The sequence below is a fragment of the Taudactylus pleione genome, unplaced genomic scaffold (assembly GCF_031769625.1).
Source record: "Taudactylus pleione unplaced genomic scaffold, aTauple2 ptg000381l, whole genome shotgun sequence".
Taxonomy (NCBI): Eukaryota; Metazoa; Chordata; class Amphibia; order Anura; family Myobatrachidae; genus Taudactylus; species Taudactylus pleione.
Window position 1 is genome coordinate 1,840,314 of NW_028284782.1, and position 15,784 is coordinate 1,856,097.

A 15,784-nucleotide genomic window follows, 5' to 3' on the forward strand; every position below is an offset into this window, starting at 1 on the left:
GCGCTATTCCTACTATCTGCATATTTTAGAAATTCTGGGATCCTCCTGGCAAGAGGAAATTTAAGGATAAAGCAGCAAATACATCCTGAAATTTTATCTGGAGATCTATAGGATTACCTGCGCTGAAGTGCATTGCTGTGTATGCAAGAGATATATTTATTAGACACACATCAGGCAGGCAGCACGATGTATGCTTGTGCGTGTGTGTATATGTGCATATATAGACACATCAGGCAGGCAGGCATATATATATATATTTGTGCGCGTGTGTGTAAATATATACACACACACATATATATATATATATATATATATATATACACACACATACACACATTATATATGTACATATATACATTAGATATATACATTACTGCTGCTTACTTCAGTGGCAGCAGGCCAGCAGCAGAATAAGGGGCCGGAGCCAAATACAGGGGCGGGGCTTAATCGTGGGCAGCGGCTCCGTTAAAAGTTTTAAAAACAAACAAAAACATTTCAACTTGGTGATTGTGCCGAGGACAGAGGCCCTGGTCGTAGATATAGGACTCGCATTAGTCCAAATATTGTAAAGAAGATCATTAAACACTTCGATTTCTCACTGTCCCTAAAGTCAGCCTGATAGTACATACTAAATCTTCCACTCCTTACCAAGCACTGTGCTTTCACACCAGGCTGGGCAAAACCTGTATTGACATCTGGAGCAGGCAAAGCATTTTGCCACTGTGCCTTTACCAGGCATGGTCATGCACATACTCTCCATACCAGACAGAAAGAATGAGGTAAGTAGGAGAGGACAGCTGCCCAGGAGGATGTGCGCTCTAAAGACACAGGCCAGAGAAAGGAAAGAGCCCACAGTAAACCCTGCACCTACTTCCCCGCAGATGAAGAGGATATTGGGAGCTTCTTCTGGCTACTTCCAAGAGATGGTGGACAATGTCTGTTCTGATGAGCTTGTTCAATATAAGTATATCTTTACGAGAATTTGATTGAACACCCTTATCAGTAATACAAATATGCCTATTCTAACTAGAGGCAGAACAAATAAACATGACTTTGTTAATGCACTAGAAACCTGCACTCACCTTCTTATAGTTAGTTAGACAGGCTGCATTACAGAAGCGTTTCTGTTGTCCCTCATGGAACAGGTATTCCAGTGGCAGACCTTTGTTGTAGATGTAAATGCCACAGTTGTCGCAGCAGTTTGTTTTCAGGCCTTTGGTGGCTCGGAATTTGGTAAAACAGGTATCACTACACAGTCTGTGAACGACGCTGCCATTACTGACTTCATGTTGAATCTTTAAGGAAAAAAAAAACAAACTATTTGATGCATGAACTTTAGTGTTATATAAAAACTGGATATTACAATAATTCTACATAAGTGTAGAAAGGTACCTGCCATTGATAATATGTGCTGCTGAGCACCCTTCTCCCTCCTAATACATAATTTCCAGTTCCACACTACCTTGTCACCTGTAGCCCTTTCCTCACGAATACATACAAATGGATAATGCTGGGTACACACTGACAGATGCATTGGCCGATCAATTGATCGGCCAATATATCTGCTGCCCATCGGCCAGTGTGTACTCGCGATGCGTCTTAGTTCACAGACGTATCGCATTGGCTGTGCTGCACAGCCGATGGACAGATAGGTCTGCAGACCGCCCGCGCACACACACAGCAGCCGTGAGTAGGGGGACAGGACACCCCCCAACACGCATCCCGGCAGCCGGGTCCCAACCCGAGGTCACTAGCAGATGATGGCCGTTCAGTGTGTATGAACGATCATCATCCGCACATATATCTGCAGCTCACTCGATCTGCAGATACAGTGCAGCCGGAAAGTATTCACTGCGCGTCACTTTTTCCACATTTTGTTATGTTACAGCCTTATTTCAGAATGGAATAAATTAATTTTTGTCCTCAAAGTTCTATACACAATACCCCATAAAGGTTTTTTTGAGATCTTTCCAAATAGAATAAAAATAAAATAATAAAAAAAACAAAAAAAAAAACAAGAAATCACATGTACATAAGTATTTACGGCCTTTGCCATGAAGCTCAAAATTGAGCTCAGGTGCATCCTGTTTCCACTGATCATCCTTGAGATGTTCCTGCAGCTTAATTGGAGTCCACCTGTGGTAAATTCAGTTGATTGGATATGATTTCGAAAGGCATACACCTGTCTATATAAAGGTTCCACACTTGACAGTGCATGTCAGGGCACAAACCAAGCATGAAGCCCAAGGAATTGTCTGTAGACCTCCGAGACAGGATTGTCTTGAGGCACAAATCTGGGGAAGGGTACAGAAAAATATCTGCTGCTTTGAAGGTCCCAATGAGCACAGTGGTCTCCATCATCCATAAAATAAAGAAGTTCGGAACCACCAGGACTCTTCCTAGAGTTGGCTGTACATCTAAACTGAGCGATCGGGGGATAAGGGCCCTAGTCAGGGAGGTGACCAAGAACCCGATTGTCACTCTGTCAGAGCTGCAGCATTCCTCTGTGGAGAGACGAGAACCTTCCAGAAGGACAACATTCTCTGCAGCAATCCACCAATCAGGCCTGTATGGTAGAGTGGCCAGACGGAAGCCACTCCGTAGTAAAAAGCACATGGCAGCCTGCCTGGAGTTTGCCAAAATGCACCTGAAGGACTCTCAGACCATGAGAGACAAAGATTGAACTCTTTGGCGTAAATGCGTTCTGTTTGGAGGAAACCAGGCACTGCTCATCACCAGGCCAATACCATCCCTACAGTGAAGCATGGTGGTGACAGCATCATTCTGTGGGGATGTTTTTCAGCGACAGGAACTGGAAAGACTAGTCAGGATAGAGGGAAAGATGAATGCAGCAATGTACAGACATCCTGGATGAAAACCTGCTCCAGAGTGCTCTTGACCTCAGACTGGGGAGACGTTTCATCTTTCAGCAGGAAAACGACCCTAAGCACAAACCCAAGATATCGAAGGAGTGGCTTCAGGACAACTCTGTGAATGTCCTTGAGAGGCCCAGCCAGAGCCCAGACTTGAATCTGATTGAACATCTCTGGAGAGATCTGAAAATGGCTGTGCACCGACACTTCCCATCCAACCTGATGGAGCTGGAGAGGTGCTGCAAAGAGGAATGGGCGAAACTGCCCAAAGATTGGTGTGCCAAGCTTGTGGCATCATATTCAAAAACACTTGAAGCTGTAATTGCTGCCAAAAGTGCATCAACAAAGTATTGAGCAAAGGCTGTGAATACTTATGTACATGTGATTTCTTAGGGGTTTTTTTTTATTATTATTAAATTTGCAAAAATCTCACAAAAACTTTTTACACATTGTCATTATGGGGTATTGTGTGTAGAATTTTGAGGACAAAAATGAATTTATTCAATTTTGAAATAAGGCGGTAACATAAAATGTGGAAAAAGTGACACGCTGTGAATACTTTCCGGATGCACTGTATATCTGTCAGGTGTGTACCCACCTTAAGACATTGCCTACAGGATGATACCAGCACACAGTAGCCTTAAAAAAAAATCTGTGTTTGTTCTAACTGCCCATTACAAACCAGTGAAAATCCAGAGAGCAAGAGATGAAGATTAAGAAAAAAAGTTGCTCTTAGTCAGAGCCCCAATATTTCTAACAAACAGCTTACTTACCCCCTTACACATTCTGCCTACATCATTATGAATTTTGCAGTACACAAAAATAATCAAGAACCACAAAAGCTAGTGTGATTATGCTGCCCTAACTTACACATATTTTGAGGTAATTTTGTACCATTCTTCAATTCTACATACAGATGAAAATGCAATGAGTGGATCTGCAGTTTCTCAATGGAAAATAAATATATTGTTTTGAACTGGGTGTACTATACCCAAATAAAGGCAAAATGTAAAAAAAAAAGCTAATATGATTAAAGCAGGGAAATCAGTCAATGAAAACCATCATTATTATATAATCTACACATAGGAGGGTTTTGGCCAATGACTTAAATTAAGTTTATGCAGAATAGATAGGGATCGAGTAGAATGCTGAATGATCATCAAGAAAGATTTGAGATCAAGATCAAACTGGATTCATAAATTCTGGGAGTAATACAGAACACAGAGTGGTCACTTTGCAATGCGAACTAATGTGGTGTAATACACCAAATGCAATTAATTATGTAGTCTACAGCATTCTCTCCCTCATCCACCTGGAAGCTAAAATGCACTAGCTAAACTTTACACAGGCGTTTAAAAATATCAAGAGTTTGTGACCAGACATTCTACAGCAAGGATATACCAAGAGTAACGCTGTTCCCCTGCCACCTGTAGACATAAAAGTAGCAGAGACTCTGGGGTAAATTTACTAAGCAGTGGCTTTAAAATTCCACAGGAAAGCTGAAAAATTAACCCCTCTGTCTTAACAGCAAAGAAAGATTGTGCATGTGTATATTCAAAGGTCAAAAAATCTTGTTGGCTTTACAGGTTAGATTCTCACCTCTCCACTCTTGTGACAGATGCTGCATTTTATGATATCAGGAACATTTGTTGAACTGTGGGAGCCAGATCGTTGCTGAGCCTCAAAGAGGGAAAGACAGGCAGATGAACAAAATTCCTGGAATGATCCTCCAGCTCCAGTTTGGGCAACCACAGAATCTTTAGAGGTACGAATATCCCTAAAATGTATACGGCACATAAACAGGGCGGCACCCAGCACAGTAAAAGAAAACAATGGAGGGACAACATGAACAAGGTAGGGAAATAGTCAAGGTCAGCAAACTAAAATAAGATTGATGCAAACGCTTCCATAAACTCATCCAAACTCTGTGTCACTTACTTCTTGCAGAAAGTGCAGATCTTCTTGCAAAGAGGTTTTTTAGAGAAGGTGGTAAGACAAGAGGAAGAGCAGAAAAGTTGAGGCAGCCCTTTGCGCTGATAGGCGGTCTGTCCCTTCTGCAAGGGAGTGCGGCAGTGAGCACAGGTCATCTTTGTGAGAGCTGGCTTGGGTGGTCGTGGAGGCAACTGGTTACGCAAAGACATGCGTGTTGGACGCCTTGAGCGAAAGGGAACAAAGTCCTCATCATTTGGGTCATCCACCATAGCATCTGAATCCTCATCAGAAATCTGCACTGTATAACAAGAGACAATTATGTTAATCAGGCTTGCAACTTCAGATCAACAATGTGTCATCCCATCTCCAAATAGAGGATGATTCAGAAAAAAAAAAAAAATTATATTATAATATATATATATATATATATATATATATACACACATACATACATACACACACACATCTCTCTATATATATTTATATCTCTCTCTCTCTGTATATATATTTATATGTCTCTCTGTATATATATTTATATATGTCTCTCTGTATATATATTTATATATGTCTCTCTCTATATATATTTATCTCTCTCTCTATATATAAATTTATCTCTCTCTACATATATATATATATATATATATACATATATATATATATATATATATATATACACATATACACACACACACACACACACACATATATATATATATCCATACATGCACACACAATACAATACCCTGTACTCAGGCTAGATAATTCAGCAGCTCTTCTCAGTAGTACCCTTGATAGTGGGTACCAAAAACCATAACATACAGACAAAAACCAGAAGGCGCTAGAACTTCCGTCGAAGTTCTTGAATGACACTCTTGATCTTAGTTTTTGTGTCATATGGAATATTTCTTCTTTATCCCAAAGTTGGTAATGGAATATTTAGATAGTCTTTCTTTAACCATATGTGAATTTTCGTAGGTCTGCAAAAAAACCCGCTCACCAAGGAAAACACCCAACACAGATGGCTGCAACATACACGTCCAGTCTCAGTGAGAGTGACATGACGTATATGTTGCTGTATTGGGGCCAACTCTGGATTGCATTTCATTATCCTCAGCAAGATGAGCTGTCAATTACTGTCTGATTTCAGTTTATGATTGTTTTCCTGATTACCCCTGATGAAGTCCTCTGCGTAGGACGAAACACATAGGGTTATTGAAAGCAGTCATATCTTAATACCTCTGAGTGGACCCCACTATTTGAGCTCACACCCAAGGGTGTTAGTGGGCGTATTGTCAGCATTCCCTCAAAGGTGTAAACGATTGACTGGCTATTTTATGTAAGGATTTTATTCATATTTTTACAAACAAAAAAAATAAAATTATTGGTATTTAAACTAATATATGGCCGTTTGGCCTTCTGTGTTGGGTGTTTTCCTCGGTGAGGGTTTTTTTTGCAGACCTACGAAAATACACATATGGTTAAAGAAAGACTGTATCTAAATATTCCATTACCAACTTTGGGATAAAGAAGAAATATTCCATACGACACAAGGACTAAGATCAAGAGAGTCATTATTCAAGAACGTCGACGGAAGTTTTAGCGCCTTCTGGTTTTTATATATTTTAGCCTTACAATGTATCAGATATAGTATTTGCAAATCTGTAGGAAGCGTAACAAAATATAATAGGAACAGATTTCCGTAACTTTGCCCCAAAGACTCCTTTTATAGTAAATTTTCCAGAACATGTTTAATGGAATGCATACTTTTAGATCTCTTACCTCCACCAATATGTTTATGCATACTATAATGTTTATTGATGGCAGTAATCATGTACTTTCTATTTCGCTATGAAAATATTTGACACTATCCAGGTAAAGTTTCTGCAAGTGATACATCTTCTAGGAGTGAATCCATTACTTTGATCTTAACTGCATATCTACTACACAATACGATAAACTGGACGATTTGAACGGTAACGATATTGTTAAACGTCTGCAATATCGTGCAGTGGATATGCAGACAATGACAAGCGATGCGTTCTCCCGATGGTCGTTGACGACATCTATCATCTCCCGTACTTGCAGGGCAACCTGACGATATTGTCAGGTTCTGCAAGTACGGGGATGAGGGAGAGTGATGTCACTGAACGATATATCGTTCAGTGTGCGTGCTCAATGTCGAGCACATCACTGACGGGGAAACACTAGACCACAGGTTCTCAAACTCTGTTCTCAGGACCACAAACGGCGCATGTTTTCCAGGTCTCTTCACAATCTTCTAAAATGTGTCAGTGAATAATGAATATACATGTGCAGCTGCTAGGTGACATGTAAAACTATGTGAACTGTGTGGGGTCCTGAGGACAGAGTTTGAGAAACACTGGGCTAGACGATATCGCTCATGGAGCATATCGTCTAGTGGATACCCGCCTTTACAATGCCATGTATTCATTTTACCAACAATCCCAACTTCAGCAGTCAAATGGTCAACACCATAAGTGGTCATTTAAAATGGCAACACAGTCCAAATCACAAAACCGGAAGTGGGTGAAAGATAGCGGTAACCGCATGAGAAACCGGCCATTTCAATATAAATATAAATATATATAAATAAATATATATATATATATATATATATATACATACACACACATATATATACACATACACACCTGTCCATGGATGGCACTCCCAACATGATATAAATAAATCGAATGAAAATAAAATAATGAATAAAAAAATGAACATGACCTATTTATGAAGTACCACTTCTCAGTAAGAATGCTTATGCTTTTTTTTTATAAAATTATAAAAATGCATTAAGTTCAAAATCGATTATCGCACGAAACGCATTGGATGCTGCCAGTGGAGATCACCAGGAACAATCCTACACTCAGCGGCGTTGTCCGCATATTACACGCGGCCTCTACAAGTGACGTCATCACCTACGGCCAGTCGAGGCCAGTCACGCCTGGAAAAACCGCCGACAGTTATCCATCAGCCGGGAGCCATTGCCGTCCGCGGGCCGTACAAGGGACGCTATCACCAGCAGTCAGCAGAGGCTAGTGACGCCGGGAAGGAAAGTCGACAGCTACCATCAGCGGGGATCACACTGCCGCTGGAACCATACCAACAGGACTCAGCTGCCACTCCCATCCAAGGATAGAGGTAGGGAAAGCTAGTATGTGATCCCCTGGATATAATTGACACACATCCCACAAGGTCTCCACTAATTTTTCTCAAAAGAGCTATAAACGATCAATGTTGTATGTCAATTCTCTTTCCTTCTTTCTATTTTTGGTTTAATATTAACTTCTTATTATTTTGATGCTTATTTTACTTTAATTCTTTTATTTTATTTTTAGTTTTATTTTAAATATTTTATTCACAAACTATTTCATTTACATTGTACATCACTAGCGCTCTTATTATCAATTTTATATACTTTACCTTATAGAGCTGCTTTTGAGTTATTTTTAGCGCGATCACATTATAATCCACATTTTATAGATTGTATTTGATAAATGCAACCTCAAAGCTGATTGGTTGCCAATGGCAAACTTCTCCACTGTTTTCACTGCTTCAAACATCTACCCCAATGTGTGGTGAAATACAGATAAAGATAAGAGCCTTTCTTATTTCTTAAAGTGAATTCAAGTCTAATGCAGTGATCTGATATTGCCAGGTATCTATTTTTGCACAAGCCATGCATTTATATAACCTTATAAAAAATATAAATCTTTTTACAGGTGAAAATAAAAGAGCTAGCACTGACCATCTACCCTTAAAACAGAGATATCCTATACATTTTATTTTGTTGCAGTTATTTAAAAACTCAAGTTCTATTATATAAAGACATAACTTACAATATAAACCAGCTAATAGCATACGATTCATAACACAAACAAGCCCAGGAGATGAAGTAACAAATTAAACCATCAAAAGAATTAGAATCTACAGTAGAATGATACCATTACAAATAATTGTATTCACCAGGTATTGCATGCATAATTGTAACTTCCAGAGACTCAATCACAATGTGAAATTGCCAAACTAGCCACCTAAAACTAATTTACTGAAATCAAATAATCTGATAATTCAATTGAGTAGCGATGAGAATCACTAGCAGTAAATATTATAGCTATTCTTTTTTTTAAAAGGCCATTTGTATGCTTGCTAAGAGTGTGCTTAAAAGGTATTTACGAACATACAAGAAGGCATATTTAAAACACATCAATTGGAAAAATCATCCTGTACATATTTTCCACCAATCAAAAAAAGTTTAGTTTACCTTTTTTAAATAAATGCCATTAGAGTCCCAAGTAGCTCAGACTTATCTGGAGGTGTATGTAACACAAATAATTTCCTGTATTCAATCCTAGAAACATCCAACAGTAAAAGTTATTACTAAGCCTATGCTGTTGGAATCTATTTACACCAAAGACTCCAATCAGTGGTGCTGCATTGACTTTCCAAATTGTTTAAAATTCCAGTCCATACTATTATAAACCCGTTTGTGGGCACATTGGGTCTGCCTTGTTTTCAGATAAATTAAAGTAGGAATTTTTGCAATATTAAGCTCCAGGGACATTAAACTAAGGTACAATACTACGGTACCAATATACTTCCCATTGGGCCTCAACTACCCATATTAATACCATATTGACATGTAGGACTCTGGAGCCACAGTAACAGTACCATATCGAGGTTTGACAAATTTAGTGGCTGCCCTCTTATGGAGCGTACACACGGTCAGATTTGTCAGACTTGTCAGATTTGTCAGATGAACGACTGAACGATTAAACGATTAAACGATTTGGACGATTTGACCAAAGTTTTGAACGATTTGGACGATTTGAACGATTGAACGATTTTTACCTGCATTAAAATGAATGGAATCGTCCAAGTCTGACTGCAAACCCATCAGATGTCAGATATCGTTATCTGACAAACGGGAACGCGCATCGTTGATCGTCCATCGTTCAGGCATGTCAGATATGAACGATTTTTCATCAGATATGAACGACTGAACGATTTTTAAATCGTTATCGTCCATATCTGAAGAAAAAATCTGATCGTGTGTATGCACCATTATGCTGTCATTCCTTTCTAGCCATTGGTAGCTATGTTAAGATTCAAAACTTACTGACTGATTAGTTAGGGATGCAATCAAATTCTTCTAGTGTCTTCTTTTTTACGTAATTTTTCCTCCCTTATTGTGGGTGACCAACTTCCGCCTTCCTCTCGTCTACCTTTTTACTCCTATTTACTTTAACATTTTTTTTCTTAGAGCAGAGATTCCAAAAACACCGCCAGTCCAGGTTTTAAAGATATCCATGCTTGAGTTCAGATGCTTAAATCAAATTGACTGAGGTGCTAAGTCAGTCACCTGTGCTCAAGCACGGATATCCTTAAAACCTGGACTGTAATGGCAGAGTTTGGGATCCTCTGCCATAGAGTATTTTTTGTGAATGACAGCAAAATTTTTTGACTCGTCTACATTTTTCACCTTGAAATAGGTATAATACTATTACATCAGGAGAGACAGACAAACCACAGGAGATACCAAATGCAACCCTCTATTTTGGAGAAACATCCAGCTTGCTTATCTGTGAGAGTCTTCCATAAGCTTTGATCAGAAGTTATGTATCGCCGGATCAAATACCAACAGCGGCAGGTAAGTAACCTAACCCTCCCCTCCTAACCCTCCTTTAGGGTTGCCTAACCTCCCCCTAACCTGCCTAACCCTAACCCTCCCCCCAGGGGTGCCTAAACCTAACCGTCCCTCCCTGCACCCTAGACCTAACACTCCTGGGGAGGGTGTCTAGCCCTACCCTCCCCCCCTAGTGCCTAAACCTAACCCTCACTTCCACTAGCCTTACCTTCCCCGAGGGGTGCCTAATCCTAAGTCCCCCAATCGAACCCCCCCCCATCCCCAGGGGTAAGTGTTGTAATTACCCGTCCGAGGACGATCGGGATGTCGAGGGTTGGTGTTAAAACACACACCATAATCCTCACCCTCTATAGAATCTAAAATTAACAAATGCTCATAAAAGATGAAAACAACGCACAAGAGACCCATAGGAGGATTGGAGAGGATTTCACTCCAAGTTTAAAGTGGATTAAAGAGTGTATATCAGTCGTGTACAAAATCAAGGCTAGAGGGGTGGCTATATTATTAGCAAAAAAAACTACCCTACACAATTATAAACAGAATCCCTAATCTCAATGGTCACTTTATTTTAAGTAAACAACAAAACTAGAATATTAAAGAAATTTGATATAAAACTCTATACACTCCTTATTAAACACTATACACTCCTAAACTTAAAAGACTTCTTAGAATACATTTCTCAGTTGACTAACCTAGTACACTACAAATCTCTTATGCTGGGTACAAACCTATACAAACCTCGGCTTGATCACCCGATATCGATTATTGCATAGGGGTGTATGCAGGACAGTTATGGAGCGTACACACGGTCAGATTTGTCAGACTTGTCAGATTTGTCAGATGAACGACTGAACGATCGGACGATTTGAACGATTTGACCAAAGTTTTGAACGATTTGAACGATTGAACGATTTTTGACTGCATTAAAATGAATGGAATCGTCCAAGTCTGACTGCAAACCCATCAAATGTCAGATATCGTTATCTGACAAACGGGAACGCGCATCGTTGATCGTCCATCGTTCAGGCTTGTCAGATATGAACGATTTTCCTTCAGATATGAACGACTGAACGATTTTTAAATCGTTATCGTCCATATCTGAAGAAAAAATCTGATCGTGTGTATGCACCATTAGCCAATAAACGGCTTACAACGCACCTGCAACGGCCGGAATCAGGAGACCGCACCTTATGCTCCGTTCAATATTTATCGGCCTCAAATCCTGATCCCATAGAAGCCTGTACACACCAAGCTATTTCTAGCACAGTGTCTACGGGGCTCACAGGGTGTCAAGCTGGATGCAAACTGCTCAGCTCATCGAAGCATTTACCTGATCAGCCGGGCAACGCAAAGATGTGTACCCAGCTGAAGCTGACAAATCCGCATTTCCAAAACACAAACATTCAGAATTGTGGAAACACAGTCTAACCAATGCAATTCATGGACACTATGGATATATCCCCCACTTTTTACACAGGTATTCACATATCCTTTCCACTAACTGATTATTTCTCAGTGGAGGATTCTTTAATTTCTGAAGTGACAGAGGCGTAAGTTGGGAAAATTAGCATATCTGATCATGCCCAGATTTCACTTCGTGTCCAGTTACCCCTTGTACGGCCTAATTATAGTTTCTGGAGATTTCCATCATATTTATAGAATTCAGAACATTTCCAACAGTATCTTAAACACAACTCAATGGAATTTCTAGATGACATTATAAAACATAAGGAAGACCTAATTTATTTTTTGGAAGATCTCTAAAGAGGTTTGAGGGGGAATATTAAATGCCTTTTTTAAAACCATTCTTGATCTCAATTGCTACACAATAGCTTTAATACATATTTTTGGTCTAAATGAGGTATCTTTGCTTCAATAAAAACAGGAAAAAACGATTCTAGAAAGTTCCCTTTTATCACAAGCACAGTTAAAAATAGATTATACAAAATAAAAAATAAAAAAAAACAGGCAGCTTTAGGCAATAGGAGAAATTTACAAATATCCCTCAACTAAAATGAAAACAAATATTTTTGAAACATTTATTTGTCCACTACTGACCTACAATTACATAAATCCTCAGGTTTTTCTTATACTTGAGCCAAGCCTTTTTTGCTGGCCACATACCAACTTCAATATCAGTAATTCTTTTATGCAGTACCTACATAAATTATACATGAAATCAGACTAATTAACACCTCATATAATCACCAAAAGACTCCATAGTAATCTGATGTTGGGCCATAAAGCCTGGCTCGCAGCTGAAGTTTCAATTCATTCCAAAGGTGTTCAATGGAATAAAGGTCAGGCCTGTGTGCAGGTCAGTCACATAGGTAACGAGCCTCTATTGCCTCCAGATGCATGGTTAACAAACAACACTACCAGTTTATTTTAGATCTAAAAGCTTTTATTGATTAATACAACAAGGTACTACCGTGTTTCCCCGATAATAAGACCTACCCCGAAAATAAGCCCTACCCTTAATTTTGTAACCCTGTCCAAATTAAGCCCTACCCCGAAAATAAGACCTACCTGAATCTCATTTTGAGCTGGGAACGCTGCAGAGACCAGCGTTCCCAGTCATGCAGTGCGCGGGTGACGTCATCACGTCACCCGCGCGCTGAGGATCCTGTGCGGCCGTGCCTGCTGGATCATGTTAGATCCAGTCAGCGTGCAAGTGAGAGCAACATCCCGGACGGCGGCGAGTCAGGTAAGTGCACTGCAATAAGGGACACTGCTACAGGGGGGCCTGCATAAGGGTCACTTCTACAAGGGGGCCTGCAAGGGGGGAGCCTGCATAAGGGTCACTTCTACAAGGGGGCCTGCAAGGGGGGGGCCTGCATAAGGGGCACTTCTACAAGAGGGCCTGCAAGGGGGTGGCCTGCATAAGGGGCACTTCTACAAGGGGCCGTGCATAAGGGGCACTTCTACAAGGGGGTGCCCTGCATAAGGGGCACTTCTACAAGGGGGCCTGCATAAGGGGCACTGCTGTCAATGATAATTAATATAAGACCTACCCCGAAAATAAGCCCTATGGTGTTTTTTTGAACAAAAAAAAAAATAAGACAGTGTCTTATTATCGGGGAAACACGGTATGTTTCGTAATGGTTATGTTATAACATTGAATACCAACTTGTACAACAATCCTGTCTAATATTTACACAATGGTTATAAAAAGTTACGCATATCCTCTTATTTATTGTGCATCAGGGTGAATTTTGCAACAAAGATTACATATTATATATAAAATATGGAGAACTACAATAAAAAAATACTTACAAAAATAAAACGAATAAAAAAGTTAAAAAAAGTGTACACGACACAACATTAAGATAGCGTATTCCAAAAAAATGTCCACTAAGTGAGTTAAGTGCCAGTATAGTATAATGAAAACAGAATTATTTTTTTTTTAAAGTTTAATCTATATAATAAGTGAGAAAGCGTGTCTGTCCATCGGTTTGTCATGTATGAACGGCTAGAGTTTTTGACTTAGGTCCACCAAATTTGGCATGGTGGTATAGTTTGAACAGGATTAGGTTTCTGCCTAGATTCGAACTTCGTCAGGGCCACAGAATCCCTACAATTGGGGACACTCGTAAATTACAAAGGTTACAGGGCTGGCTCCAGTGGAAATTGGCAGTGTGCCAAAAACCTATGAGAAAGCTACAAAAGTATCCTTTTAACTTCAGAGAGAAAACTTAATGACTCGTGCATGTTCTTTTTAAATCCAGAGCCTGTTTGCATGCAAGAGCATAACTAGAACTTTGTGGGTTGGTCAGAAGTCAGATGAGCTTAGATAGCTATAGGAGCAAGAAAATCTTTTGTTGAGTAAGGAGCACAGTATCAAAAAAGAGGCCCAATTAGATATGATCACCATAACCAGAGACCCATGACAGACAATGAAATACTCTTCTACAAAACAAGTGAACCTGGAGCAAGAAGACTCTGTTCAGCTATAGGTCTGAAAAATCATATTCTGTAGACTCAGCAAATGCGGTTACGCACCCATGGGTTGGACACAGTGAGATCAGGCATAGCCAAAGAGAACTAGACACGTTTCTACTTCCTCTGAGCCCATAGAGGTACCATAATGAGAAGCTTCCACATGAGGTGTAAACTGAAAAATCTTAAGACAGCTTCCAGTCCACACCTCCTTCATGGTGACATAGCGCTGAATAAATAAATATTGCCCACTAAAAAGGTGCTACAGCCTTTTGGAAAGATTTGTAAAAAAAAATCTTCATGCCTACCCGAAAGCTCTTTAAGCAGTGAAGTGCCAATACTGTAATTTGCCTTATGCTCAGTTATGCTGACCACGTAGGTCGCATATAATTCCTGCCGGCCCAGATTGTTAGGACCATGGCCCCTTGATAGACCCAGTGACTGAGCCTTACCTACCAGGAATACTTTTAAAGTCACTTTTGTGGACAGGTAAATTTACACATGGTCTACACATGATCTTAGCAAAAAAAAAAACTGAGTAAATGTCTATAGGCAGGATATTGCCACGAGAGCAGCAGCAAATATTTAAATTTTGTACTTTCTGGGAAAAAAAGTTAAAGATAAAATAGGTCCTCCTATACCTTAGTATACTCCTGAATGTGAGAACTTATTGCTTCAAATCAATTTATACTTATAGACTTTAAATTTGGCTACATATATAATCATACGCAGAACACTTTTAGGTTTGCGTTTCCATAGACTGGTGATAGTGCATACTAAAATGCAGCCTAGCAGAAACATAAGCAAGCATTGCATGCACTCATATTTTGCATTACGGAAATGCCCATCACTGTCATTAACCCTTTCTTCCCAAAGCGAACACATTTGGTTAACAAAACTACAACAGCTTGATCACAGTTAATACAGTACAAATAAGGATTTGAAAATAACTGTACCAAGCTCTGTATGGCTGTAAGTTAATTGGTTCACGCATTTTGTCAGTCACAGCAATACTTTAGTTAAGGTGGTTTTGGTATTATTATATTATACATATTGTCTAAAGCAGGGATGGGGAACCTCAGGCCCGGGGGCCGTATAAGGCCGGCAGAATCATTTGGTTTGGCCCTCTGAGCATTTTCCTGCTAGCTTCATCTGGCTAGCAGGGTGTCTATAATGGCACCCTGCAGTCAGAATCTACGCAGCAGTGCCACCTGGAGCGTCCTTAGGATGCTTCAGACAGTCACAACTCTGCCCTTAAAGCTGGCGATTGTGGTACCGCCCGGGTGATGTCACACGGAAGGGGAATGGCCAGCACTGGGCCCGCAAATAATGTTATATATATCAAAATGGCCCTCAGCAGAAAAAA

At 39.9% G+C, this 15,784-nt stretch overlaps 1 protein-coding gene across 1 annotated transcript in view; it reads right to left on the minus strand.

Annotated features, from left to right (window-relative positions):
• The window catches only part of ZMYM3 (zinc finger MYM-type containing 3), a 186,193-nt gene that overhangs the window by 93,029 nt on the left and 77,380 nt on the right, over positions 1–15,784 (minus strand). The window contains exons 5-7 of the mRNA XM_088445535.1: positions 4,812–5,103; positions 4,473–4,650; positions 1,083–1,295 (exon numbers count right to left, since the gene is read on the minus strand). Coding sequence (XP_088301661.1) covers positions 1,083–1,295; positions 4,473–4,650; positions 4,812–5,103 — 683 coding nt within the window. The remainder of the gene's footprint in view (positions 1–1,082; positions 1,296–4,472; positions 4,651–4,811; positions 5,104–15,784) is intronic.